The sequence below is a fragment of the Sus scrofa genome, chromosome 7 (assembly GCF_054392235.1).
Source record: "Sus scrofa isolate SSC_HxYL_T2T_F1_AM1 chromosome 7, Sscrofa_HxYL_maternal_Yorkshire_Landrace_v2.0, whole genome shotgun sequence".
Taxonomy (NCBI): Eukaryota; Metazoa; Chordata; class Mammalia; order Artiodactyla; family Suidae; genus Sus; species Sus scrofa.
Genome location: NC_139389.1, coordinates 135639346 through 135666797, shown reverse-complemented (window position 1 = coordinate 135666797; position 27452 = coordinate 135639346). Strand labels below are relative to the sequence as shown.

Here is a 27452-nt window from a genome sequence, read left to right as displayed (position 1 = left end):
GTGGGGCTAAGGCTCCCTGGGCCCCGCCATGCCTGTGTGATGTTAGCTGGTTGTGCAAGGCCCAGGCACACCCGTGTCTGGGCGAGTTCTGGAAGGCCGCCAGCTGCGCTGCCAGCCCGGGCCTGGGAACCAGGTTGAGAAGCCTGGGGGTGCGGGCGGAGCCACCCTGGCCCGGCCCCTCTGGGAGAGGCTGCATGTGGGGGCCAAGAAAGAGCTCGGACCTGGGGGCCAAATACCTCTGTCGCCCCGGGCAGTCCTCTGCCCAAGCCCGACCCTGGCCTTGGAGAGCCACGCCCCCAGACAGGAGGACGTGGGGAGACCAAAGAGGGGGTCTCTGTGAGGAGTTGAGCGGGAACAGGTGTGGGTGGGGGGCTGCCTGGGAGCATCCGCAGCAGAGGTGGTCTGGCGGAGGGAGGAGCCTGGGCAGGCAGGGAGGCAGGGAGGCCGGAAGCCAGGCGGAGGGGGAGGGGGACAGCGTGCCCACCCCGCCCAGCCGCTCACACTTACTCACGCTGCCTCAGGGAGGGCTGGCCAGCGTCTCCCACCCCCAGGGTGCTGAAGACACCGCCCTCTGACCCAGCGCCTGGGGCCTGACACCCCACACATGCCCACGGTCCTGGGGCCCAGAGAGAACTTTAGGGAACTAGGGAGGGAGTGCTCCCGAGACTTTATTGCCGCGCTCCCCAGCCAAGACCGGCAGGCTGCTTCTTGGAAACAGAATGGGAAGCAGCTCCAGCTGTCGGAGCCATGGGGGTGGGGCGACTGCCACCCCTCCAGCAGGTCGCGACAGGAAGGAATGGCTTCCAGTGCAGCAGGACAGCTTCAGGTTAGACAGCAGGCAGCACTTCCTGAAAAGGGGAGGTCTCTAGAGGCCCAGGTACAGTATGGGGGCAGGGCAGACAAACAAGCCCGGGCACCTGTCAGCGAGGCCCAGCCTTTCACAGGGGCGGGACTCAAGGACCCCGAGCAAACCGCGGGAGCACCCAACCCAGTGGGCACGCCGTCCCCCTCCCTGCCCCCCCCCGCGCCCTCCCGGGGTCGGGGTACAGGGGAGCTGCCCTGGTGGGACAGGGCAGGGCGGGGCGGGGTGGGCAGGGCCCCCTCCAGGCTTGGGGAGCTTCTTGACCCTGGCTGGGGCCTCAGCGCTGTGGCAGGGTGCACTAGGGGCAGCCTGACAGGACAGTCTGAGGTTGGCCCTCCCTCCGGGAAGCCCTCCCTGCAGCATTCAGGTCCCTGCAGTGTGTGCCCCGCCCACAAGGAGGGGCTCCAGGGGCCCCACTGACTTTGACTCTCTCTGCCTCCTCCAGCTCTGTCCCCATGACACGTTCCCCAAACCAGGGTTCAGTCACAGTGGCGCTCGGACTTACTGAGCCCAGGGCCTGGCCATCACCCCCAGCCTGGAGGCTCTGCAGCAAGCTCACCACTTCCAGGTTCCCAGCAGCCTCTGCCTGTGGGAGGGGGCACGTGGGAGGGGCTGCCTCAGGGACTCTGACCGCCAGCCTGGCCCTTAACCGGCCCCCCTCCCCGCAACCCACCAGGCTGTCCCCCCGCCCAGCTCCTCCCATCCATACACAAGGGGCCCTGTGTCCCTCCATTCCGTCTGTCCCCACAGCTCTGGGCCCTGGGCGGGACCTGGGACAGGAAAAGGGACTGCCCCCGACCCCCACAACTACCCTGTCCATCAGGAGAGAGCAAGAGTTAGGCAAGACTTAGGAGTTTGGGAAGGGGGAGCCAGGGGAGCTGTCAGGGAGGCCTTCCTGGAGGAGGTGGCCTTGGAGAGGGCAGCAGGGTTACCGGGGGACTCACGATGCACAGGGCGCTGCGCCCATCATAGCCTGGCTGCTGCAGGTCAGCTCCTGCCTGCCACCATGCCCGCAGGCCTTCACGGTCCCCCCTGGATGCCAGCCTGGGGGAGGAGTGGGGGAGGGGGCGCCGTCAGGGACTGCGGGGCACCTGTCCATCAGCCCACCAGCAAAGCTGGCCCCAGACGGCTGGCCCGGCTTCGGCCGAGCCCTGGAGGACGGGAGTGCAGAGTCCGCGGGGGCCGCAAGGTGGCCTGGATTCTAGTGTCACCTAGCGGGGGGACTGGACTCGGGTCAAGGGGGCACACGCAGACACACATGCCTGAGAACGCACGTGCTCCCACAGGCACACGCGCACACGCGTGCACGTGCGCACACACACCGCCTGCCGGGCGCCACTTGCCAGTTTCATGTTTCACAAGGGCGCTCTCTGGGCGGGGTCCGCAGAGGCAGCCCAGTGGTTGGGGGGGGCCGGGGCCGGGGCGGTGCTAGGAGGGGGCCTGGGCCTGCCTGCTGTGAAGGGGGGCCACAGAGGCCCCCCCGCAGTGCTAGGTCGTTTCCAGTGTGACTCCCGCTGCACCACCGGCCCCCAGCCCTGCCCCAGCTCCCACACACTCGCCTCTCGGAGGGGCTGCCCGAGGGCCCCCCCAAATCAGCCAAGCAGCTCAGACTGGACGACTTCCCCTCCCCGTCTCAGTTTCCCCATCTGTCAATGGAGCCATCAAGGCCCACCTAGAGTGCAGCCCTGAACCAAGTCACCCCAGGAGGCCCTTCAGAGCCAAGAACAGGGTCTGGGTAGGCCCCTCCCTGCTGGCAGGCCCCCACCCATCACATCCAGAGCTCTTAGCCTCATCGCTGAGGAGGGGGCAGGCCAGGCCCCCCGCCACACCTGCTGGAACTCCGCCGGGGGAGAGGCTGAGGCTGGAGGCCAGTGGGATGGGGGCCCACCATCCGCTCCCCGCTCCCCATCGGGGATGGGGGCCTCCCGGACGGGTGAGGCCTTGCTGGAACTGGGGTGGGGGAGACGCTGAGCTTCAGGTCCTCTTCCTGGGGAGCAGGCAGCCACCCCCTCCTCCCACTGGCCGGTCAGCCTGAGAAACCACCCTTGTCACCCCTGCACGCCTCGGGTTCTGGCTTCCAGCTCCCCCACAACCTCGGCTGTCCTCAGACGCAGTCTGCACCCCAGGCCGCACACAAGAGGAGCTGGTGGCACAGGACGGGGGCCCAGCGAGCCCAGCAGCCTGGGCCTGCCCTCTGCCCAGCCACTGCGGACACAGGGAGCCCTCCCCGGACCTCAGTCTCCCCAGGCTGCCTTGCTGGTTAGTCACTGGAGGTCAGGTCACAGCTGGCCACGGGGCACCAGGCAGGGCAGCTGCTGGGCCTGTGGTCAGTTCTCCCCACAATAAGGACCAGGCTGCGCCACTGGGAGCTCCGTGCGGGACCTCACCCCACCCCCTCCTGCCCCAACCTCCCCAGGGTGGCCCAGGCCGCCCCCAGCCCACACCCAGGCTCCTCCCCCACCGACCCTTCATGGCCCTCCTCAAGCACCCCCACGCATGCACGCGCACACGCACACTCCTTTGCTGAACTGTCTTCTGTGCCAGGAATGACCCCCGCCCTCAGCGCCCCAGCTAGGGCAGGCCGAGGGGAGGTGGGCTCTCTCCTCCGCACCCCTCCCAGAGCCCCAGCCCCACGCCGCAGGAAGCACCCACATGCCTGCGACCCTCACCTGCACAGCTCGGTCCCCGAGTCCTCCAGCTCCCGGGGGGACAGGCAGCCCCCAGCCGCCCGCAGCAGCCCGATGACACCCTGATGTCTGCCGAGAGAAAGAGCGTGGGCACCGTCTGCCGGGGCAGCCCCTGCCAGACCGCCGCAGGGACGCATGTCCTGTGCATGGACCAGGAACCCACCCTCCCCAGCCCAGGGCCGCCCCTGCGCCCGGCGGGGGTGCACCGTTCCTGGCTGTGCACGGAGGGCCCGACGCTCTGCTGTGGGTACCGGGACAGCCCACCTGGGGAGTGGCCACACCCACCTGGCTGGCCCCCTGCTCCCCACTCGCCCCCCAGAGCTCTGTCCAGGGCTGGGTCTGCAAAGCCCAAACCCAGTCCATGGGCCCAGACCTGCCCTTGGGGGTGAGAAGCTGATGGGAAACGTGGGGGACAGGCTGGTCCGGGACGCCCCCTGTCCGCAGGTATCCAGAGGGACCTGGCCTGAGCCAAGCCTGGGGCTGCCGGTGGGGTGAGTGTCCAGGGCTGGCGGGACGGGGCTCAGGCCAGGCCCAGGGACCCAGAGCACAGAGGCCCCGGGCTGCCCCGCGGCGTGGTCACCACTCTCAGGGAGCCCCAGGTCTCGCTCCTGAGAGCCCTCCAAGGCGGGGCCGGCCCTCTGGTGCCACTCCAGGGCACAGCAGGCCTGGGGTGGAGGGGGTGAGTGGGAAGACCGGTTTGGGAGGTGGGGGAGGTGTTGACAGTGGGGCTGAGGGGGTGAGAGCAGGTGGGGCCATCTCACCGTCTACCCGCCCACACCCGAGTCCCCAGCCAGAGCTTGGCCCCGGGCGCGCCTGCCCCCCGCCCCCCGTGATGCTCATGGGAGCTGGGAAGGAGGGGCTACCCCTCAACCCGCTGCCCCGAGGGTGAGGCATCCCCGCCCAGCGGGTGACCCCAGGCCAGCAACCTGGGCTCAGACACTCAGCCTCTTTCCACGAGCACCCCCAGAAACAACCCAGGGCCCTGCAGGCTGAGACCCCCCAGATCAGCTCTGCCTTTGGAAAGAGCGAGAAGGCAAAGGACAGACGTAAAGCCGTGAGCCCGCCCCCGACACACGGTGTTCACGCGTATGCGCGTGTGCGGGGCGGCTCTGGACACGCACCCCCCCCCCTCCCCAGGCTTCCCCAGCTTGTTCCAGGCTGGTCCCTAGAACATGGGGCCGGGGGTCCACCCAGTCCCTGTGTTTGTCCCTCAGAGCAGATGAGGCCTGACCCTGGGGACGCCAGGGGCCAGGGGAGGGCAAGGAGGTGCCACCCCAGCAGAGGACACGGTGGTCTGCAAGGCCTGCTCCTCCAGTCTCAGGCAGGCTGCCAGCCAGGCCCCGCCCAGGGAAGGGGTCAGAGCTGGGGGTGGGGTGGGGGAAGGGAGGGGTCCTTCCCATCCCCCCTACAGAGCCAGCCCGGACACAGAGCACACACCAGGGTGCACGCGGGGTGAGCCCCCAGGTGCCCCCCCTCTCAGCCCGGCGCTCCTGGGAAGGAGCCTGGGTGCCAGGTCCCCACGCCAACTGCCTAGGGCCCAGGGCCTCGGCCAGAGCTCAGCCCTGCAGTCCCCCCCAGGAGGGGTCCCCAGAATGTCCCAGGGTGAGGTCTTGCCTTAAAAAGCCAGCATTTCATGGATGAAGCCAGCTTGCCCCCCAGCACCAGGCATGTTGCGCCTGCCCACCCCCCCAGGACATGTGCCACCCAGCCCACCACCTGGCACTGGGTGACCTGCTTCTACCTGCCCCACCCCAGTCCCTCAGGAGGCAACCTGGGGACACATGCGAGGCAGCTCCTCATGCTTTGTCTGTGTGGTTCCTTTTGCTAGGAATTCCGTGCCAGGCTCAGCTTTCAGCTTGGAGGTCTCCTCCGGGGAGCCCTCCCTGACCACCCTGCCCAGAGTCGGTCCTCCAGCCTGGGCCCTGTTCACACGGGGGCGTGGTCACCGCTCGGACCCAGGGCCTAGGTTGGGGGTGGGCAAGGCTCCAAGAAGCAGGAGCCCTTGGTCCCATCCGGCTCGGCTGGGGAAGCTGCGTGGCCACAGAAAAGCAAAAGCCCTCTCGGAGGCGGCCCCCTGCCCGCGCATCAGCCGCAGGGCCCGGCCCCCTGCCCCGAGTACCTGCCCCTTACAGCCAGCAGCAGCGGGCTGAGGCCGTCCTTGTCCCGAGCGTTCGCGTCCAGGCCTCTCTGCAGCAGCATGGTGACCGTCCCCACGTGGCCCCCCCGGGCGGCTGCGTGCAGCGGGGTTTGACCGCCAAAGTCCTCCAGGCTCAGGTCACTGCCCTGGGGCGACACGGGGGCTTTCACCACCAAGAGAGCGCCGGGCAGGCCAGGAAGGCCACAGGGGAGGGACAGGGAGAGGTGGGGAGCACCGAGGGGCCATGTGCCCCTCCTTAGCTGCACGGAGGCCCCGGCAGTGGCCTCAAGTCCTGGCAGATCAGGGTGCAGGGGTGAGGGGGCCCCAGCAAGGCCGTCCTGCCGGCAGCTAGCCAGCGCCCCCTCCCTGGGCCGGGTGTGGCTGTGCTGGTCCCCAAGGGTGGGCAGGGGGCTCACCAGCTCCTCAAGTGCCCGCAGGGCCTCCAGGTCGCCGGCATGGGCCGCAGCACAGGCCAGACTGGGCGCCAGGACTTCCCGCACGGCATCAGCCTCCTGCGTGGGCAGGAGTGGCACCTTAGGACCCAGGCCTTTCCCTGGGGCCTCAACAGCCCCAGGAGTGGACGGGGCAAGGGGCAGCATCAGCTTACGTGGGGGAAGGAGCGGATGGAGCAGGCGGGGCCCCGGGACCGTGGGAACCCAGCTGGCCCCACGCAGCACTGGCATTGGGTCCCAAGACGGAACCTCCTTAAGTCACAACATTGGAAAAGCACCGAGGGCCACGTCCGAAGCCCAGCTAGGACCCCTCTCCTGGGCACACAGTCCAGGGGGGACAGGAGGCCACTCCCGGGCTCGTGCTCACCAGCTGTGTGACCCAGGCCTCCCCTGCCATCAAAGATACGGGCAAAACGGCAACGCCACCCCCCACCCCAAGGAAAGGCAAGTCTGCCCCACATCTGCAAGTCCCTGTAGGGTCCCTGCCCCCAGCACCGGAAACCGCATGAGTCACCCACGCTGGAACGTGGGGTCCCATCGGAGGCTCCTGCAGACAGCCCCGCACCAAGTGCCACGCCCGGGGCCTGACGACCGTCCGTCCCGCCAGTCACTAAGGCCTGAGGCCTCCTCCGCCCTAAGCACAGGCCACACATCTGGCCCTGCCTGCCCCCGGCAAGGTTAGCTCCCCGTGGCTCCCCAGGGCAAGCCCGTCTCACCCTCGCTCTGCAGAGGGGAAACGCAGGCGCGTGGTGTGACCTGGGGCGGCAACAGGACGCAGCGCCTTCTGTCACCACACAGCAGTCCACGCATTCCTCCAAACCCTGCACCTGCGCCCAGAACCAGGCCGCGCCCGCTGGCTTCCTGCTCCTGCACCAGAATGACAGTGGCAGTGCCGGCACCTGGCCCGGCCCCCCAGCAGACAGTACCTGGCTCAGACTGAGGAGCTGGGCGACCCCGCGGCCCAGCTTGCTGCCCTGCAGAGACGGCCAGAGGAGGTCCACCGCTGGAGGCGTCATCTCGCCCCGAAGGTCCCTGGCCAGCAGCTGGGGGAGGAGCACACGTGGGCCCAGGCCAGGCGCCTTGGGCCTGAGGCCCCCACACCAGGCCAGCCCTCCCCTCCAGCCCTCCCACCCAGGGTCTCCCGGCCCCAGGGCCTCTGCCCAGCCCGCGGGACTGGGGACAGCTGCGCCTGAGGCCAGCCTGCGAAGACGAGGGGGCAGGCCCCGGGAGCAGCTTGGGAGGCCTCAGCCCCCGACAGACCCGCGGCTCCCCAAGAAGACAGGGGGGGCAGGCGGGGCCTGGGCTTGGGGTCGGCAGAGGGCAGGGGGCCCCACCCCTGCCGCTTTCCAAGCCCAGGCCCATGTGCCTGGCGGGTCTCCCCCCCACCCCACCCCCGCCTGCAAGGCACGACGCACCTCCTTCCTGCCGTCCAGGCTCAGTCCCGGCAGCCCCAGCACATAGGACAGCTTGGCCAGGGCCGCCTCCGAGGTCATGTCGGAGCCGGAGACGGTGCCAGCGCCCGCCATGGCCTGCGGGGACAGGGGCGTGGGCGGTGTCACCGTGCAGCTCGCCCCGCCCGCCCTCCCAGGCCCTGGCGACCCCAGCCCACCATGCCAGCGCCGTAGGTCGAGGTGACGGCCCCCTGAAGGCAGTGGGTGCAGTTGACGATGACGAGGCCTCGCTCTGCCGCCGCCCGCAGCTCCTGCAGCAGGCCGGCCTTGGTGGGCCCGTTCCCGGAGCCGAAGGTCTCCAGGACCACGCCCTTCAGCGGCGGCTGCAGGAAGGCCCGGACCTGCGGGGTGACGTGCGGGCCTGTGCGTCCTGCTCCAGCGACGGGCCCAGTGGGCTGGTCCCCACCCCACCCCACCCTGGGGCACCTCCCCATGAGGACACCCTGTCCCCTTTCAGGTGTTGAGGCTGTGGACGGCGTGCAAAGGGCCAGAGGTCATAGGGAGCCGGCGAGGCGAGAATGGGTCTCAGCGAGTGGAAGCCCCCCCCAGCCCCCACCCCGCCCTCCGGCCCCAGCTCTGCCCGCCTGACCCCCAGCAGGTGACGCCTGCCTGCAGCCGGTACTTGGAGGAAGGGCCCTGCAGCAAAACACACAGGCAGGCGTCTGGGAAAGCCCGGCCCCCTTATCCCACAAGGCTGTAGGGCTCCACTCAGAAGACAGGGGACGTGGCCTTGCGTCCACCCTGAACAAGGACGGTTCCCTCAGAGGCCACCCTGTGGGGACACCTATTCCCCCCTCAGCCGTGCCCTGTGTTGGCACTGTGGGCATGGCCCAGGGCATCGCTCTCCCTGAACCTGCCACTCGGGTGGGAGCCCAGAGGCCAGGCCGCGGGCCCAGGGACAGTGCTTCCGCGCAGGCAGGCACATCCACCCCTCCGGCTGGGTCCCCGCCAGCAAGACTCCCTCCCTGGAAATGCCTAGTTCAGCTCCCTCTGATCCTCCAGGCCGAGGTCAAAGGGGAAAGCAGATGTTACTGGCAGGTACTGGGCACAGGGAGACTGGCCCCTAGGACCCGCTGCTGGATAATGCTGGCCACCAGCGGACCCTCCCTGACAGCCCAGGAGTCCCCGGAGACCAGTGACTGCTGGCCCACCAGGCCCCGGGTCCTGGTCACCTGCCCAAGCCAGGCCATCCATGGCTCTGCACTTCCCCAGCTATAGCATGTTCCGGAAAGACTTCACAGATCTTCCAGAAAGATCCTGGGCAGCTCAGCCCCACTTAGCAAGGTAGGCTTGTGTCGTGGCCTCTGGCCACTATGAGACCTGAGCCTGTGCGTGGCTCCACCCGCAGCCCTGGCCACTGGCTCCTGGGACGAGCCTCACCCCAGAGCCCGGCTGTCACTGGGGTGCGCCTCCAGTGACCCCCTTCCGGTCCATTGCGGCCTGGCCAGTGAGCCGCCCTCATGAGGCCACTGTGACCCGGAGGCCACACAGCCGCCCTCAGTGTGCCAGGACCCACCTCCCAGCCTGAGGGTCTTGTCCATCCTGTCACCCTGAGCCCGTGAGAGCCACGGAGCCCAGAGGACAAGTGACGGTGGGACAGGCCCTTTGTCTGTCTCTGGGGAGGTGTTGGGACCACCTCTGGGCCGATCCCTGTTTGCTTGAACAGTCAAGCCCCATCTCCCCCTCCCCAGCCCCCGACAGGACACAGCCACACCTCACACGTGTCCTGTCCTGTGCTGGCCCCCAGCTCAGGGGACGGGTAGAGAACAGACCCAGTCTGTCCCCAGCACCCTGTGAGGGAAGGGGCACCAGTTCACAGACTGTGGCCCAGAGGCAAAGGGCAGCCTGGCGCCAGGCTCTGGCAGACTGTGACTGGGGCCCGGGCCACCCTGGGTGTCGGGCACGGCTGCGAGGCCACATCTGTCAGACAGGAAGAGGGGCTGTGACCCCACCACCACTGCCTGGTGCCAACACTCCACACTCTGCCCCAGGGATGCCCAGGGACCCTTTCACCCGAGTCCCTCTACCCAATGGGCCGTCCAGTGTCTGAGCCCAAGTCACAGGGCGGGATGGAGGCAGGTGACGACTGGTGGCCGAGGATGGAAGGCAAGGGCCACCAGAGCCGCCAAAGAGGGAGCAGAGTCCCGGGGCCAGACTTCATCAGCCTCAGGAACCGGCGTCCGCAGACGTCCGCGGGGACGCGCCCATGTCCCAAAGGCGAGAGCAGCCCTGAAGCCCCGGCCGGGGAGGCGGGGGAGGGGGTGCAGGTCCCGTGACAGGTGCAGGCTCAGCGCACAAAAGGCTCCGCCTCGCAGACCTGAGGGCCGAGGGGCCCAGTTGTGCGCAGACCCTGGGCCAGGTGGGCCCTGGGGGTGGGGCGGGCAGGCACCGGGGGCCGGGGGTCCTACCAGGGCCGCGGGGATCCCGGGGTAGAGGCGCAGCAGGCCCACGTCGCGCTCCATGCAGCTGTGCACCACCAGCCGGCCCCGCCCTCGGACCCTCCGCACCAGCTCGTGGTTGACTGGAAGGACAGAGGGGCCGAGTGTGGGCCACCTGCCAGCCACCACCCCAGCCCAGCTCCCCCACCCGAGGGCTCGGGGCGGGAGGGGGAGCCGGGCAGAGGCCCAGCACCGCCAAGGCGAGGAGGCACAGCAGCCCTGCAGAGCCGCGAGCGGCGCCGGCCCGCCCTCCTGGGGCCCACGGCTGGCCGGCCAGTCAGTGGATGACCTGGATGCTCCCCCTCGGGAAACAGGGCTTCCATCCCATCCCACTCACCCCGGCCCAGGCCCCACGCCCAGGACGGGCACCCGTGGCTCCCAGGCCCCGTGGAGAGTGGACAGGGCGGGTACTCGGGGTCAGTGCCCCCTGCCCAAAGAGCTCCCCAGAGGGGCAGGCTCTCCACGGTCTCAAGGCCACTGCTCTGGGGGGACCGAGCCACCAGAGGCCCAGCAGCCCTCCTGCTCCACCGACGGAGCCTGGCCCTGAGCACAGGCTCCCGTTTCAGCCCCTTGCACATGGCAGCCGGGAAGAGAGGGGAGCTGAGGCCCAGGGAGGGGAGGGCACTGCCCAGGGCTGCCCAGTCAGGCGCAGAGCTAGGAGGGAACGGGCCCCCCACCTGCCTCCTGCTGTTTAACCCGAGGGGCACGCTGGACGCCTGTCGCCCTCCCAGGGAGCTGGAGGGGCGGGAGATGTGGGGACAGTGGGGGTCGGGCCTTGAGCGGAGGCGGCCGCAGCATCAGTCAGCGACAGGCGTCCTTTAATTTAGGGCTGTGCGCCCCAGCTGGGCGAGCAGATAAGCCGGCGACAGTGGGAGCGCTGCCACCAGCCAGGAGTTATGGCTGCAGAGGGGGGTTTACAGAGACAAAGAGGGCCCGAGCCCCCTGTGCGGCCAGCCCATCCCCCTCAGAGCCCACGGGACCCCTCTGCCTGGGCCTGCCGGCCGCCAGGGGACCATGTGCAGAGGGGCTGAGAGCGGGGAAGGGGCGCGAGGCACTCGGAGGCCGGGAGCTCCCCGCTTGGTCCTGACAGCGCTGCCAGCGAGAAGTGAGCGGCCTCAGGCCACTCGGCAGAGCCCACACCAGCGAGCACAGAGCCCCGGACTCCTCGTGTCCCTGCAGCTACGGGGGTGGGGCTGGCCCGAGCCTGGTGGCCTGACGCCCCCTCCTCAGGGCCAGGGCTTCTGCACAGGGAGCAGGAGGGTCTCCTGGAGGCCTCCAGGAGGGCAGGGCCAGCAGGGCTGGGGCCCAGCACCGCCGTGTCCCCCCGACCCCCAAGGCTCAGCACCCCTCCCCAGTCTGTCCTGGCCTCACAGAGGGAAGTAAAAATGCCACCAAAACAGGGAGAGGGCGCCCAACAGCCCGCTGGCTTACGAGGGTGGGGGTGCACCCTGCCATCAGCGACCACCACCCCCTCCCCAAGGGCCCGCCGGGCACACCCTGGGCTGAGTCTAGAAGCCGGAACGGGCCTGGGGCCTGACAGCAGGGCTGGGGTGGGTGGGGCCACAGGCTCGCACTCACCACACAGGGGACCCCAGCTAGGGGAGATGGTCCTGGGAGTCCCAGCGGGGCCTCTCCCCCAGGGCCAGCCTCAGCCCTGACCACCCACCCGCCAGACCAGCCCACATCACGTCTCAGGGCCTGCCTGGGCTTGGCGAGGCACAGGCAGAGGCCAGGGGTGCAGAGGGACCCCCCCACACACCTGCTGTGTCCCCAGAAGCCCATTGCTCCCTCCACAGCCAGATGGCACCAGGGCTGGAGGGGCTGAGCACCACTGCCCACCACAGCAAGGAGGCCAATCACCACACATGCCACCTCCTCCAGGAAGCCTTCCTGACTCTGGCCCTCAGCAAGCCTGGCCCCCACAGCTTAGAGGCACTGATAAATTCTGAAAGGTAGGCCACGGGGCCTGAAAGGGACTCTCCCCAACCACGAGGGCCCGGGCTGGACGAGGCCCTAGCTCCAGACCAGCAGCAGTTGCTGCAGCCAGGCCTGGAGCAGAGCACCTGAGCAAGCGCGGGGTCTCCCCACGGGGTCTCGGCACACACCATCTACTGGAGGCGCTGGTCAGCCTAGAAGGAGCTGGGCTGCCCACCAGACCCAGGGGACAGAAACACACCTGAAAGTCCAGGGGCGAGGCTGCACCCCAGGAACCACGAAGCACTGACTCCTGGGCCCGGGGCCACATGATAGCCTGGTCCCCCCGTGTAGCCCTGGCTGCAGGACCACCCCCTACTCTGAGCTGGGCCTCCCACCTCGGCAGCCCTGGCAGCCCCCTCCCCCCAAAGCCCAGGCGGCACCCAGAGCTGTGCCCTCCCACCCAACGGAGCCCCTAGCCCGGCAGGTCCCGCAACAGCACCCTGCATGCGGACCCAAGAGAGGCGCCCTCACCACTGGCCCTGCTCACTTACTTGTGACATCGGCACCCACGGTGGCCAGAGGTGGCAGGTTCGGGGAGCAGAAGGCCGAGAACCGGTGGGCATCCACCTTGGTCACTCGGTTGCCCCGGAACAGCTGATTCTGGAAGAAGAGGCAGACCTGCGGGAGGGAGGCGAGGGCGGCTCAGCCCGCGGAGCCCCAGCCCCTCGAGCGCCCTCGCCCCCCAAGCCTGGCCCGAGCCACTCAAGAGCTGTCCCCAGGGCAGGGCCAGGGAGATGCGGCAGTGACAGGGGACCTGAGCTGCACTCCAGAGAAGCCCCTTTCCCTGGGAAGGCGTGAGGGGGACCCTGCGGCGCCACTGGTCAGGGAGACTGGAGAGAAAGAGCTCAACCCGAACAAGCCCCAAAGCCTGTGTCTTTACGGAAACGTACAAACAAGCACATGCACACGAGTTAAGGACATGGGTACTGGGAGCTCCCATCGTGGCACAGCGGAAATGACTCCGACTAGGAAGCATGAGATTGTGGGTTCGATCCCTGGCCTGGCCTCACTCAGTGGGTTAAGGATCCAGCGTCGCCATGAGCTATGGTGTCGGTCGCAGCCGTGGCTCGGATCTGGCGTTGCTGTGGCTGTGGTGTAGGCCGGCAGCTGGAGCTCCGATGAGAGCCCTAGGCTGGGAACCTCCATATGCTGCGGGTGCGGCCCAAAAAAGACAAAAAGCAAAAAAAAAAAAAGAAAGAATGTATATCGTCACATGTATGCATACATGACCCGGAAGGAAACGCAGAGCGGGCAGCAGCCGCCTCTGGGAGGTGCGTTGGCTGTTTCTCCGGGGCGACAGTGCCTCTCGGGGTCCAGGTGGACGACGGAGCGTCCCACGCTGCCCATCCCTCTCCAGCACGGCCCTTCTGAGGGCCACACCCTCAGGCCCTTCGCCCAGATTCCCGGGAGCGGCCAGGAGCCCCCACCCAGAGCGGAACCCCGGACCCCGCCAGGCCACCCCCAGGAGAAGGCCGGTACCTCGGGAATCACGTACTGGCCGGCCAGCAGCAGGGCGCCCAGCAGGTTCTCCCGGCCGTCGTTCCACAGGGCGTGGATGGGCACCTGCGGGAGGGGCCGCGCGGGGGAGAGGGGCTGAGGCCGCGGAGCCCGGGGCCCAGGAGAGCGGGCAGCACAGGCTCTGGTGGGCGGGCGGCCTGGAGTCGGGCATCTGAGCGACCACGGCTCAGGAGCCGCCCCCATGGACCAGGCCAGCCCGCCCGCCCTGGCCCCGGGCCCCCCGTGCAGGAGGCCGGCCTGTCCCCACCTGGGGAGGAGGGCTCGGTAGGCCTCCTGCCCCACTCCCGGCCCCTGCTCCCTCACTGCTCCACCCAGGTCCTGGGCGGGCAAGGGCAGCCGAAGGGGGACGCCCTGGGTCACAGATCTCCTGTGTCTCCTGGGGGGGGCGGGGGCGAGGCCCAGTGCAGCGCCCCGCCGCCCCGCCCAGGACGGTGACACAGGGCTGGCCTGCTGGGGATGTGTGCAGGGTCCTGGGTGCCCAAGGCAAGCAGGCCTGGGCCTCTGAGATTCTAAAGGGATCAGGGTGGTTGGTCAGGGCTGGCGCAGAATTAGAGCACGAGCACTATCCCCGCTGGGCCCGCGACGCCAGCAAGCCTGCCCCGTGTCCCCCAGGAGGCCTGCTTGGGGCCTGGAGGGTCTGGGAAGAGCCAGGGTCCGCCAGAGCCCCCTCCGCCCCAGCTCCCAGCCCGAGGTGCTGGGCCGTGAGGCTGTGTGGTGAGGTGCTGGGCCCACCCTGAGTGGGGCCGTCCCACTGTGACACCCGCAGGGGGAACAGGGACGGCACAGGGCGGGCAGCCGGGGAGGCACCTGACAGGCCTGGCAACAGGCTCCCTGGCCCTGCCCTGGGGACAGCTCACCAGGGCGAGGGGTCTGCCCTTGGGCAGCTGCACCTTCACTGCCTCTGTAGGGGGCCTCCGGTGCAGGCCCCACCCCTCCCCCACCTCCCCTCAAATCCAGCTGTTTTCTAGAATATTCTACATGTTGGCTTTGGAGGCTGTGCCAGGTCAAGGTGACAGAGGAGGGGTGGCATGAGCCCAGTCGCCAGGGATCAGGGATCAGGGGGCCTGGCATCAGTGGCATCAGCCTCAGGGCAGCTGGACAAGGCAGAAAGCAGGCTATGAGCCACCCCCAGGTGCTGGCAAGCAGGCCCCCAGGGAGCTGCATGGCCGAAATGGCCCCTGGCCTCAGGAAGGCACGGACCCACGGAGACTGGTGCCCTGCGGGCGGCCTGGGCATGCTACCTGGGCGCCGGTGAGGATGACCGGCTTCTGGAGGTTCTCCAGCACGAAGGAGAGCGTGGAGGCGGCGAAGGCCATGGTGTCGGTGCCGTGGATAACCACGAAGCCGTGGTACTGCTCGTAGTGTCTCTGCGGGGCAGGGAGGGCTCAGGTAGGCCTGCCTCCTCCTGGCACACACGCTGGTCCCCTCTGCCACCAGGAGGAGGCAGGGAAAGGCCCACATGCAGCTGGAGGGACTCCGGGAGGCGCCGGGGGGCCCTGGTCACTGCTGGCCCGGAAGGCCCTCTGGGGACGGAGCCCCTGCCTGGAGTCCCGGCCTCTGAGCCCTCCCCGCCGCCAGACGGCCTCGTCCCCTGACCCCCAGTGTGATCCCGCGGCACTGAGGGTCTCCCCATGACCCCCCTTCTCCATGCAGCACTCGGGGCAGGGTCTCTGGACGTTCTCATCCCGAGGCTGGGACGGTCTCCCCCCAGATGCCCGGTCTAGGCTCCCGAGTACACTGGTCAGTGGGAGGACGGGCCGGAACCCAGCTCACTGCTCCCGGAGGGTCCCTTGCTTAGTGACCACTGTCCCCATGGCAGCAGGGGCCGTGGGGTGAGCAAGCGCCCCAGCTTCTCGGTCCAGCAGGAGGGGCAGGTGTGGACAGTGCCAGGAGCTGGCTGTGACCTTGGGGGCGGGCAGGATGCGGACAGCCAAACCTGGGGAAGGGGCCTCCCAGGCACGCTGGCCAGCTCCGCAGGGACATTCTATGGCCGCCACATCCTAGGCGGCAGCCAAGGCTGGGCCTCAGTGGGCAGCTGGCCCGAGCTGTGGCTGGGAGGGGGCCTCAGAGGACCACCTCTCACCGCCCATTGGAAGACCAGGCCAGGCTGGGCGCAGAGCTGCAGGGGAGCTCAGCCGCGGCGGGCTGGGGCGCCCTCTGCTGGTCATGTGTGGCGTGGCTGCAGGCCGGGCTGCCCAGGCCGCATGGGCCTTTGTGAATCTGTGAACCTGCACGCGGCTGACCCTGCAGCCAGGTCAGCGGCCCAGGGTGCTCAGAAAAGCAGTAGAACGCTGCTGGCCACAGACCAGGGAGATGGCCCCAGATCACGGCTGCAGACATGCCTGCTGGCCTCCAGAGACATGAGGGCCAGGCTAGGGCCACGCGCCGTCCCAGGTGCTCAGTGAGAGCGAAGGAGGCCCGGTAAGCGCTTCTCCCCGAGGCAGACGGAGACAGCGTGTCGCCAGGGCCAGCAGCCCCCTGCCAGGAAGGGGGAGCCTCTGGGGAGCAGGGTTTCTTAAGGGAGGAAGGTGATTTGGGGCCGGGGGTGGTGGGAGGGCGCCCACCCAGGAAGCCATCGAGGCACCTCTGGCACCAGGACCAGGCCTGCGCAGGCGTGGGGCTGGCGACGGGCTGGGGCAGTGGGAGAGGAAAGCTGGGGGAGGGGCTGCTCCAGCTGCAGGTGAGGCGCCCACACCTGCTCCAAACCACAAGACCCCAGCGGCTCCTGCAGCCTTTGATGGCCCTAAATCTACTAAGACGGTGACACTAGGGTGCGTATGGGGTGGGCCAGGCCGTGGCCTGTCCGTCTGCAGGAAAGCATCGCACGCCTCTGCCTGGGACACTAATGGGACAGACTAACTCACGGACCAAATCAAGACCGCCAGCCGGGCCGTCCCCTTGCCGGGAAAGCGGGCATGGCCCTCCGTGCCCACCCTCCACTGGCACAGGTGAGAGGGACTTGGGGGCCCAGGAGCTGAGGTGTGACCCGCCCACTCTCCCCACCACCCCACCCCTAGCCCTGGCCAGCACCCCAGCGCCACCACGCCCTCCGCCCCGCGGGTACCTCGATGGTCTGGGCGATGTCAACCCACTCAGAGATGGTCATGTCACTGGAGTCGAAGAGGGGCTGGCACTCCAGCACCGTGTAGACGACCCTCTGGTCGGGGCCGGCGGGCCTGCGGAGGCAGACGCGGGCTCCCACTCGGCCCAGCCGGGCCCTGCACACCCACAAGCTCTGGGCCCACCGAGTCCAGGGCCCAGCCCCGCTTCCAGCGGAGTCGCCAGGATGGAACAAGCGTAGGTCAGGGTGGGCTGCTCCAGAGCAGGTCCCACTCCCACAAGCAGCTCCCAGGAGCCGGGAGGCCAGGACGGCCCTTGGAGAGGAGCGACAGGGACTAGGGGGACGTCCCCGCTCGGCCTGCCCGCAGCAAAGAGCACCGGGCAGCCTGGGCCGAGAACCTTCACATTGGGCGACCCAGGGGCCAGCTCTGGCCTCTCCTGATGGCATGAGGCCCCGCGAGGCCAGGGCTGAGGCCGCAGCTCCGCAAGGGCTCACATGACAGGGGGTGGTTGGTCAGCTCTAAAGCCGACAAAGTGCGAGGACCCGGGAAGGCCTCCTGCAAATGGGTCACCATGGATGCACTGAGAGGCACTGCCTGCTCCACGGACCTGTCCCACGACAGCCAGCTGTCGCCCCCGCCGGGGACCCAGAGGAGCCCAGACTCACGGCAGCACCAGGGTGTCCTCGGGGAGGCCGCGGGCCCGGGCGTGCTCCTCGTCGTGGAACATGGGCAGAGTCCTGAGGACGGCGGCCAGGCCCTTCCCGGGAACCAGCACTGCAGGCAGAGTTGGGGGGGGAATTAGAGGCCGCCAGCGCCACCCCCACCACTGGGGCCAAGCCCTGGGCAGGGGCGGGAGCAGGGCCGGGGGCCGGGTGAGCTCTGGTCCTCGGAGAGGCTGAGGCCGGGCCGATGGGCCTCGGCGACGACAGGCACCTGTCCGGCGTCAGGACCAGATAGCCCGTGTCAACCGCTGAAGCCCGTGCCGACCGCGGCCCTCACCCAGACAGCCGCAGGGCTCCTCAGCGAACACCCCCATCTCCGGGCGGGCCCACCCTTCCCCTCATCAAAGCTCAGGGGGCCTCAGCCCTTTCACGAGCCGGCCACCAGAACACCCACGCTGGCTCTGCCTGGCAGCCCTCTGCTCCTCCTGCCTCTCACCTAGCAGGTGCTTCACCCCAGCTCAGGGCACCACCTCCAGGAAGCCCTCCTTGATGTCCAGGTCCGGGTGTCTTTCCCGCCTGCCCCCCGGTTGCCTTTGCTCCCTCCCTAGAGTGTGTGTGACCCTTCCGGGTCCAGCCTGGTCCTCTGCCTGCCGCGTGTGTGTCCCAGAAACACACCTCTCAGGAGGCACCACAAGCACAAACAGTGCGTGGTCTCAGAACCCCCAAGGTCACAGTGCGTCTCCTAGAACCAAACGACTCCTCGGCGGAGGGTCCTCAAAGGATCACTGCAGCAGGTCTGACTCTGGCCCACCTGCTCCCCACAAGCCCCGTGACCTGGCTTCTCCGGACACGTTCAGCTCCCAGTGAGGCTCTGCTGGGCGTCCCCCGCGCGCCTGGCGATGCTGGACACCCCAGCACAGTGGGGAGCATGGGGTCCCCTCCCTCGAGGAGCAGCCTAGGCTGAAAGGCCGCCCCTGGGTGGCGCTCCTGCTCCCACCCTCCGCTCCGGCTCCTCGCCCCCAGGGCACTGGTGCATCTGGAAGTCGGGGGTCCACTGGTGGGCACGGCCACCTCCATCCACGGTGAGGTTACACTCCCTTTGCCAAGTGTGTAACAAGTACCCCAGACACGGCTGCTTCCAACAGTCATCTCCCGGCCAGAGGGGAGAAGCGGGCAGGGGGTGGGGGCCGCCCTCAGCGGAGGGGCTGGAGGAGGGGCCGCGTGGCAGGGGTCCTCCCGAGGAGCCTGACGCTCTGACGCGGCCCGGCAGAATTCTCCAGTCTGTCTCCTCGGAGGCTGCGGCCAGGATCTCTCCCGGAATGTCAAGCCGCCCCTGGCTCTGTGCCTTCGGGCCGGCCCCAGCCCCCAGCCCCAGCGGCCCCAGCGGCCCCCCTGCCCGCCCGCAGCTCGGGGCAGGGGTCTGCTTGCCCGCCCTCCGCCCCCGAACCAACTCCTGGGCCAAACAAATCGGCAGGCGCTCTGGGATCTGCAGCAGCGCCTTCAGCACCACCGAGCACCCACCGGCCAGACCGGCAGCCTCGGCTGGCAGGGCTCCTCGCCTGCCCGGGCCCCGCTCCCCGCAACCCCCAGGGAGCACAGCGGCGATGGCCCCCTGGACGTGGCGCCGTCTCCCCAGCCAGAGGAGGCGACCTGAGGGCCATCTGAGGGGTCCCGTACACCTTGCTGCAGGAGCGACAGCGCTCGACAGCGGGGCCAGGGTGCATGACTGGCAGCCGGGCCGCCCTCCTGAGATGCTTGACGTGTGACCCGGACACCCCACTGTCTCCACAAAGGTCTGGACTCGCCAGCCCTGCCTCCCAGGGCCTGGGCCTCAAGGGAGGGGGCTCAAGGCTGCCTGGCACCAGCGCCAGTTTGCCCACCACGTGTCCCCTCCTGATGCCTGCGACCTCAGGGGATGAGCTGAAGGCCCTGAGATGAGATGGGCTTGGCGGGTGGCCTGTAGAGGGAGGCAGCAAGACACGCGCCCCCCAGAGGAAAAGGCCGTGTAAGGATGAGGCAGAGGCACCGAACAGGCCTCCAGCCAAGGCAGCGGCGAGGACCGATCCTCTCCGGCCCCTGGAAGGGTCACCCGTCAGGGCAGCCACAGGAAGCGCACGGCCACCCTCCGCTCCGGCTCCTCGCCCCCAGGGCACTGGTGCATCTGGAAGTCGGGGGTCCACTGGTGGGCACGGCCACCTCCATCCACGGTGAGGTTACTACCACTGGACTGGGGCACTGGCTTCCTCAGGGCGGCGGGAAGGGGCAGCGGCCCCGCGGAATCCAGGCCCCGGTGTCCCCAGAGTGTGTGGGCGGATGGGCAAAACCGGCTCAAGAGAAGGCCAAACTCTCCTCTGTTCTCTTCTCTCTGCACAAAATCCTGCCAACGCATCATGACCCGAAGAGAGCAGGGGCGGGGGGCGGGGAGGGGGGGACGAGGCAGCCGGAAGTGTGGGTGTCAGGAAGTCAAGGAACAAAAGCTGACCTGGCTTTTGGAGTTCCCGTCATGGCTCAGTGGTTGATGAATCCACCTAGGAACCGGTTTGGGGTTCGATCCCAGGCCTTGCTCAGTGGGTTAAGGATTGGGCATTGCCATGAGCTGTGGTGTAGGTTGCAGACGTGGCTCGGATCCCACGTTGCTGTGACTCTGGTGTAGGCCGGCAGCTACAGCACCGATTCGACCCCTACCTAGCCTGGGAACCTCCATATGCCGGCAGGAGCCGCCCAAGAAATGGTGAGGAAAAAAAAAAAAAAAAAAACTGGTTGGGCTTTTGTGATGCCCTGGGCCTCTAAGGACTGGAGATTTGTTGTGATTTTCTTCATCATTCTAAATAAACAACTGCCTTCACATCTAACTTGCATTTTGTAAATTGTATTTTCTTTCTTAACACCCGCCTCCAGCTTAGGGCCCTACAGGCAGGGAGCTGGTCCACTGGCAGGGGCTCCTGCCAGTCACGCTCACGTGTAAGGGCCCAGTGCGCCCCCCACCCACCCCCCGCCCCCGGACGGCCACAGCCAGCGGCCTGGAGCTTGGGCTATAAAACGGTGACCCTGCAAGCACGTGGCTCAGGAAGGCGGTCGGTCGGGGCACAAGCCAAGGACGCCACATCCCCCCCACTCCATGAGACTTGGCTGCCAGGACCTCCTGTGGCCTCCTGGGCCATCCTGGCCCCTTCAGCTCCACTCACCCTGCTATGCCCGCCAGGAACCAGGCCCACGAGGGACACTCAAGCAGGGTGGCAAGGGGACCACCATCTGACAGGCAGGGCCTCAGGGTTCCTCAGCAGCGAGGCTTGGGCTTGGGGTTAGCAGTTGACTTTGGATTGGTGATGTCCCTTGACCAGTGACACCTTCCCTGGACTCAGGGGATGGGCCAAGGGGCGTCCCCTGCTGCCAAGGCCTCTGCCCTCCGCTCGCCACCCTGACCTTTGGCAGAGCTCAGATCAGTGGTGCCAGGTGCCCTGCGGCCACTGTTTACCAGCAGGCGCAGAACTGCTTCCAACGGCGACAATCCCAACAGCTTTGCTGTGGCCGTCCCACTCCCCTGACCGCCCCCTCACCGCCCCCAGTTGGCTGGAGCCCACATCAGCAGCGCTAGGCCAGTTAATCATTGACACCGGAGTGTCCAGTGTCCCCACCCTGCTGGGCTGGGAGGAGAGCCCGGCAGAGCGAAGCCCCTGGCGAGCCCTAGACTGGTTCCTCTGCCCGTCCCCACCCATCCTGGGCCTGGGGTGCTGCCCTGATCCTGGAAGCCACTTCCTCTCTCGAAACTGCTTCCCCCACAGCCCATCTTCCTAGAGTCTAAGTGGGAGTGGCGCTTGCAGCCTCTTTGGAAAATGCAGCACCGGTGAGTCCACGAGGCCTCAGGGAGGGAAATGGCTTCGTGTGTGTGTGTGGGGGGGGGGGGTGCAGGAACGCCCCAGGGCAGGTGGGATCGGGGTCAGAGTCCACCTCGTTCCTGCAGCAGGGACCCCAAGAGCTCTGTGTTGGCCCAACAGAATCACAGGAATCGCTGCTGGCCAAGTGCCAAGGCTGGGGGGGCAGCAACAGGGGTGTGACAGACTTGGAGCATGCAGACATCACCACCCACTCAGGAGCAGCCCCCACCTCCGCCCCAGCCTGGCGTGGGTGGGGCTGCAGCAGCACAGGGAGGGGCAGCTGGGGAAAGGGTGCAGGGGAGTGTAAGCCACCACCCACAGGCCTGCGTCCCTCCAGGACAGGGCCTGTGTGGTCTGAGACCGGGGCCCAGCACGGAGTGGGCCTCCACGGACGTCTGAGAACTGGCATCAACAGTGACAGCGGACCAGGAAGCAGCGCTGGAGCCATGAAAGCGCAAGTGGAGTGTGAGTGGCCAGCAGGGAGGGATGGGGAGAAGTGGCCCCAGGTCAAGGGCAATGAGAACGCAGGGCAGCACTGGGGGCGGAGGCAGGGGGCAGGGGCAGAGCCTCAGGAGGTTGAGGTGGGGGGTGGGCTGGGGGGGCAGCTCTGGAGGGGGCTGAGTTGGACAGTCCGGGGCCAGGTTGGGGGGGGGGCTGTGTGTGGGGGGGTGAGGACAGCACAGGGTCGGGCACCTGGGGAGGCAAAGGGGTGGGGAGCCTGGGGGGGGGGTCGGGGGCGGAGAGGAGCCCTCGGGAAGCCCAGCTCCTGGGGGATGGTTAATTCCCCGACAGCAGGACTGGAGAAAGGTTCCAGAATGAGGCTGAGGAGCGATCCGGCTCATCCTACCGGAGGGGCGCCCACCCACGCCAGAACCCGGAGAACCCCGGGGGGAGGGTACGAGCTCTGTCCGCTGTCCCCAAATGTGCAATACTGGGGGGCCCAGCCCCGCTCCCCCTGCAGGGTCCCTGCCCCCGCGCCCTCACCCCCACGCCCAGCGGTCACGCCCTCGAGCACCGGAATCCGGCCAGCGCCACAGGGGCAGAGACCCACAACCGCCCGGACACCGTGGGCGCGAACACTTCCCAAATGTGTCGGGAGCCCGCCGGGCCGGGAGCAGGGCCCGAAAACAGCGGGGAGGGGAGAGGGGCTGCGTTCCAGCCGCCCCGTGGCCCCCTAACACCCGCCCGCCGGCCTCTGCCCCGGGAAGGGGTCAGGCAGAGGCTCTGCGGCCCCACGTGCCCCACGTGCCACGGCCGCTGGTGCTCGGCCGGGAAGGGAGCGGCCACCGCGCCGGCAGCGGCTGCGACCCTGGCAGGCCGACGGCTGACCCAAAGCCTCTGGGTCCAGGTGAGGCCCGTGCCCTCCTCCGTGGTCGCTGCAGGTGCCGGGCACCGAGGGGCCCGGCGGCCTCGGAAAGGCCGGACGGCGCGAGGACTACCCCATCCCACTCCCCAGGGCCCCGGGCGCCGTCGGCGACTCACCGCCGCGCTCGCTGCGCATGCCGAGGGTGCCGCCGGTGTAGATGGCCAGGAGCCGCCGCTCGCGCCCCGCCGCGCGCGCCATGCCGGCGACCGAGGGCACCGAGGAGAGGGAGGCCAGGGCACCGAGGGGAAGCGGCGACGCGGCTGGGCGAGCCGCGGGCGGCCGGCGCGGGGCGGAGCCTGCCGGGCAGGGCGGGGCCGCCGGGGGCGCGGACCGGCCGGCCTGGGTGTCCGAGGGCGGGGCGGGGCGCAGGGGACTGGGGGCAGGCCAAGGGCAGCCCCCGGCGATCCGGTTCCTGACGCTGTGCGGTGGCCTGGGGTGTCGAGTAGCTGTGACTTGGGGCGCGAAAGCCACGTACCTCCAGACGGTAGCGCCAGAGGACCGCCAAGGCGGAGCGGGGGTCGCCCTCCCGCCCCAGGCGGTGCCCACACGCCCTGGCGCTCCAGCAAACCGGCAGTGTTAACCAGTGCCCTCCGGGTCCGCTCCTTCCGACGGCGGGGCCAGACCCAGATCCCGGCCCACCCACTCCCTCGTCCCGCGGGAGGGCACCCCCTCCAGGGCTAGAGCCGGGGGCGGGCTAGGGAGGGAAGCGGAGGATGCAGGTACCAGGAGGAACGAGCGGCTTCGGAGTCCGGGGAGCCCTCCCTGGGCGCCTGCGCACTAAGCCCGGGACTCTGACTACCTGGGGACCAGTCCTTTCGTAGGAAACTACGTCCTTCCCACAAACGGCCCTTTTTTTGCTTGATTTTGATTCCAAGGGAGTGAAGAGATAAAATTCCAGTTTAAGGAGTGTCCATAGTGGCGCAGTGGTTAACGAACCCGACTAGGAACCCTGAGGTTGCGGACAGGATCCCTGGCCTTGCTCAGTGGGTTGAGGATCCGGCGTCGCCGTGAGCTGTGGTGTAGGTTGCAGACGCGGCTGGGATCCCTCCTTGCTGTAGGCTGTGGTGTAGGCCAGCGGCCACAGCTCCGATTGGACCCCTAGCCTGGGAACCTCCGTATGCCGTGGGAGCGGCCCCCCAAGAAATGGCAAAAAAAAAAAAAAAAAAAGAATTCCAATTTTTAGGGCCAGACAAGAGTATAGTAAATTCTGGTCTGAAAGGAACAAAGACCTCCTAGGAGCAATTTGCTCTTCTCCTCCGGTGACTTTGAGATGTAAATGAGCTACCCGGCCTTCTCCAGAGCTCTTATCTAGGCCATCCTTTTAAAATGCAGAATCGGGAGGGGACTCCTACCCTAAGAAAAAACAAAAGAGGGGAATAGGTAATTTGGAAGTTAACCTGTCAAGGACAAAAGACAAATCTTGCGTCTTCTCCATAGAGTCGTCTCAACAGGTGACAGCAAGTCTCCATCTCATCTTCATCTTCTTCGTCGTCGTCTTCTGCAACACTGGATCCTTAACCCACGGTGCCGGGTTGGGGATAGAACCTACATCCCAGCGCTCCCAAATCACCGCTGATTCCATTGGGCCACAGCAATAACTCCAACTTTATCCTTTTTTTTCCTGAAAAACAAACACAACTTTATTGTTTACAAATACATATTTAAAAAAATTCCCCCCAGGAGTTGCCATCGTGGTGCAGTGGAAAAAAATCCAACTAGGAACCATGAGGTTGTGGGTTCAATCCCTGGCCTCGCTTAGTGGGTTAAGGATCTGGTGTTGCCAGGAGCTGTGGTGTAGACCAGCAGCTATAGCTCCAACTGGACTCCTAGCCTGGGAACCTCCATGTGCCACAGGTGCAGCCCTCAAAAAAAGACCAAAAAAAAAAAAAAAAAAAAACAACAAAACAAACCCCCCCCAAAAGATGCTATTCTCTCATTTCCCCATCGTCTTCTCCAATACCCTTGATATAAACGCCATTCTTACACCTTATTAAGCTTCACCCAAATGCCCAGACAACGCTCCCTCTGTGTTCTTCTGTGCTTGCAAGCTGCCTGTTCTGAGAGCCACCGACAGATACCAGGTAGCCTCCGTACTCCATTCCCCACTCCAGTTTCACCATGACTGGCCTTCCTGTGACTCCACTGAGGAAAGGGCCAGGACTGAGAGCAGACTCATTGCGACAAATGCTGCAGGCTACCCACCTGCGACTCCGCGACATCCGGCCCTCGAGCTACAGCAGGGTCCCAGCCACTGAGCTTCAAGAGAAATTATCTTCATTTTTTAAAATCATAGTTGATGTACACTGCTATATAAGTTACAGGTGTACAATACACTGAGTCACAATTTTTAAAGGTAATATTCCATTTAGTTATTGTAAAATATTGGCTAGGAGTTCCCAATGTGACATAGCAGGCTAGGGATCCATCGTTGTCACTGAAGTGGCTGCTGTGGCACGGGTTTGACTCCTGCCCAGGGAACTTTCACATGGGGCAGGCATGGCCAAAAAAAAAAAAAAATATATATATATATATATATATATATATATGCTATCGTCCCTGTTGTATGTAACTGATGTTTTTTTTTTTTCTTTTTTGTCTTTTTAGGGCTGCCCTAGAGGCCTATGGAGGTTCCCAGGTTAGGGGTCCAATAGGAGCTGCAGCCACCGGCCCACACCACAGCCGCAGCAACACGGGATCCCAGGCACGTCTGTGACCTACACCACAGCTCACGGCGACACCGGATCCTTAACCCACTGAGCGAGGCCAGCAAGAGGCGAAGTGATGGGTAAGAAGCAGGTTTGTTGAGATACATACTCCATAGGCACAGTGTGGTCCCTCTCTGAAGGTTCGAGGCCCCGAAACACGAGGTGTTGAGTTTTCATGGGCCGAGTAATTTCATAGGCCAAGGAGTGGGGAGGTTTTTTCCAACTATTTGGGGGAGCGGGGGAGGGATTTCCAGGAATGGGCCTCGGCCCCGTCATGGCCTTTCGCAATCAGCCGCAGAGCTCATGTGGGCATGTCGTTTTGCTGATGCCCCGTTTGTTGGGAGTTTTTTTTTGTCTTGTCTTTTTAGGGCCGCACCCTGGGGATGTGGAGGTTCCCAGGCTAGGGGGTTAATCAGAGCTGTAGCCGCCGGCCCACACCACAGCCACAACCAAGCCAGATCTGAGCTGTGTCTGCCACCTACACCGCAGCTCATGGCAACGCCGGATCCTTAACCCACTGAGCAAGGGCAGGGACCGAACCCGCAACTTCATGGTTCCTGGTTGGGTTCGTTAACCCCTGCGCCACGACGGGAGCTCCCGAGCTGATGTCTTCCAGTGAGTGGATGCGGCTCACGGGCCACCGGAACGCAGCTGTCTTGGGCCCAACCGGTGCTAAGCAGTGTTCGCGTGTCCTCAACAGCCGTGTCCTTCTTTTCAGGGTTTGCCCGTCTCCCTCCCCTCTTGTTTCCAAAGAAGTTTACCTGCGTTTTAGAGGAAAACGAAAGATGTTTTCGTTCATCAGACAGGCCTCGTATCGCACCGAGGGAAGCAATTAGGTGCTAGAGCATGTTCTTACATTTGCTGCTGTGACTGACAGTTTGTAACCACTTGCTTCTTGGGTTTCACCAAGAAGTTTTTAAAACGAAGGTTAGGAATCCTAATTAAAATATGTAATTAAAACTACGAAAAACCAATAAGGAAAACGGTTTCATATGCAAGGAAAAAGAAGATATATGAAATGGAAGCACATTTTTTTAAGGATGAAGAAAGTAATTTTGTCCTAAGGCTGGCTTTTTGTTTGTTTGTTTGTTTGTTTTAGGGCTGCCTATGGAGGTTCCCAGGCGAGAGGTCCAATCGGAGCTGCAGCCACAGCAACACCAGATCCTTAACCCACTGAGTGAGGCCCGAGATCACACCTGCATCCTCATGGCTCCTAGTCGGGTTCTTTAACTGCTGAGCACAATGGGAACTGGAATATTGAATGTGAGAAACCTTTCCCTTAGGCTAATTATGATTTATAACAACTTGGTAAACTGCACCTTTGTAAGGAGAACTGAAACTTTTTTTTCTCTCTACCTAACCCCTCCAGAGACTGGAAACGCTTAAGATCCCAGCAGCCTTTCCAGGTGGATAAGGACAACCACCTCCTGACAGGTGCAAGGATCTCCAGATATTTGGGGGGCTCTCTAGGAGAGAAGAATCCACCCAAATTCACAGATATCACACATGGAATCTGATGACAAGCCCATGGTGAGGCTTTCCTGTCCCTGAGAGGCCTTTTAAAAGTGCAGTTGAGATTCTTTACACAAAATGTCATCGTATCATGACTGGTAAGAGTAGTTACACTTATGTAAATGACCAGGCCCAAGCTTATTGATTTTGCAAATCAATTAGTCTTAATTGGGCTCTATTTGACAGACATGAGAGTCATTTTATTTATTTTTGCCTTTTCTTGGGCCTCTCCTGCGGCATATGAAGTTCCCAGGCTAGGGGTCCCATCGGAGCCACAGCTGCCGGCCACAGCCTCAGCCACAGCGCCAGATCAGAGCCGCATCTGCCATCTACATCACAGTTCATGGCAACGCCAGATCCCTGACCCACTGAGCGAGGCCAAGGATTGAACCCAAGTCCTCATGGATACTAGTGGGATTCGTTGCCACTGCACCACAACAGGAACTCCTTTTGTTTCTCTTTTGAGAGTAATTTTAGAGAAAAATTGTGTTTCAGTGGACATTAAGTTCTAGCGTTGTTGTTGTTTTGTGTTCACTGCCTAAGAATCACTTTCCAGATAGATAGCTCCTTGTTGCATTATCGTTAAGTTTAATCGAATTACATTAAAAGGACTTTTTTTTTTTTTTTTTTTTTTGTCTTTTTAGGGCTGCACCTGCGGCATAAGGAGGTTCCCAGGCTAGGGGTCGAATGGGAGCTGTAGCTGCCGGCCTACACCACAGCCACAGCCACAGCCTCACCAGATTTGAGC

At 65.5% G+C, this 27452-nt stretch overlaps 1 protein-coding gene, 1 long non-coding RNA gene and 1 pseudogene across 6 annotated transcripts; 1 reads left to right on the top strand and 2 right to left on the bottom strand.

The window, feature by feature from the left end:
• Positions 1–648: 648 nt before the first annotated feature.
• On the bottom strand, positions 649–24108 carry ASPG (asparaginase). 5 transcript variants are annotated; one of them, XM_021081574.2, is made up of 16 exons: positions 22604–22792; positions 17250–17358; positions 16587–16698; positions 14764–14889; positions 13484–13567; positions 12496–12622; positions 9998–10110; positions 7748–7930; positions 7554–7667; positions 7065–7181; positions 6103–6198; positions 5669–5832; positions 3532–3618; positions 1807–1906; positions 1368–1448; positions 649–848 (listed from the first exon to the last, which is right to left on the bottom strand). In XM_021081574.2, exons 1-16 carry the CDS (start codon positions 22683–22685, stop codon positions 828–830), a joined length of 1716 nt encoding a protein of 571 aa, XP_020937233.2. In that variant the 5' UTR covers positions 22686–22792; the 3' UTR covers positions 649–827. The 5 variants fall into 5 exon arrangements, 3 of the variants coding, with proteins under 3 accessions (XP_020937233.2, XP_084826416.1, XP_084826417.1); XM_084970290.1 differs by having other exon boundaries at positions 7065–7112; positions 22604–22777; XM_084970291.1 differs by lacking the exons at positions 9998–10110; positions 22604–22792 and adding an exon at positions 23885–24108.
• Positions 20888–24061, top strand: LOC110258354 (uncharacterized). The gene is made up of 3 exons (XR_002341098.2): positions 20888–21090; positions 21459–21586; positions 23925–24061. It is a non-coding gene; the product is annotated as an uncharacterized LOC110258354 (long non-coding RNA).
• Positions 24109–24404: 296 nt separating the features above from the next.
• On the bottom strand, positions 24405–24810 carry LOC102157754 (small nuclear ribonucleoprotein F pseudogene; annotated as a pseudogene).
• Between the last annotated feature and the right edge of the window lie 2642 nt (positions 24811–27452).

What these genes read in the sequence shown, in the direction of transcription:
- ASPG (XM_021081574.2), bottom strand. Translation starts at nt 22,685, where the DNA reads ATGGCGCGCGCGGCGGGGCGCGAGCGGCGGCTCCTGGCCATCTACACC. An exon ending in TCATCCTCACCGGCGCCCAG is followed by an intron (nt 13,568 to 14,763) that starts GTAGCATGCCCA and finishes CCCCTCCCGCAG; the next exon opens with GTGCCCATCCACGCCCTGTG. An exon ending in CTGCTGGCTGTAAGGGGCAG is followed by an intron (nt 3,619 to 5,668) that starts GTACTCGGGGCA and finishes TTCTCTCGGCAG; the next exon opens with ACATCAGGGTGTCATCGGGC.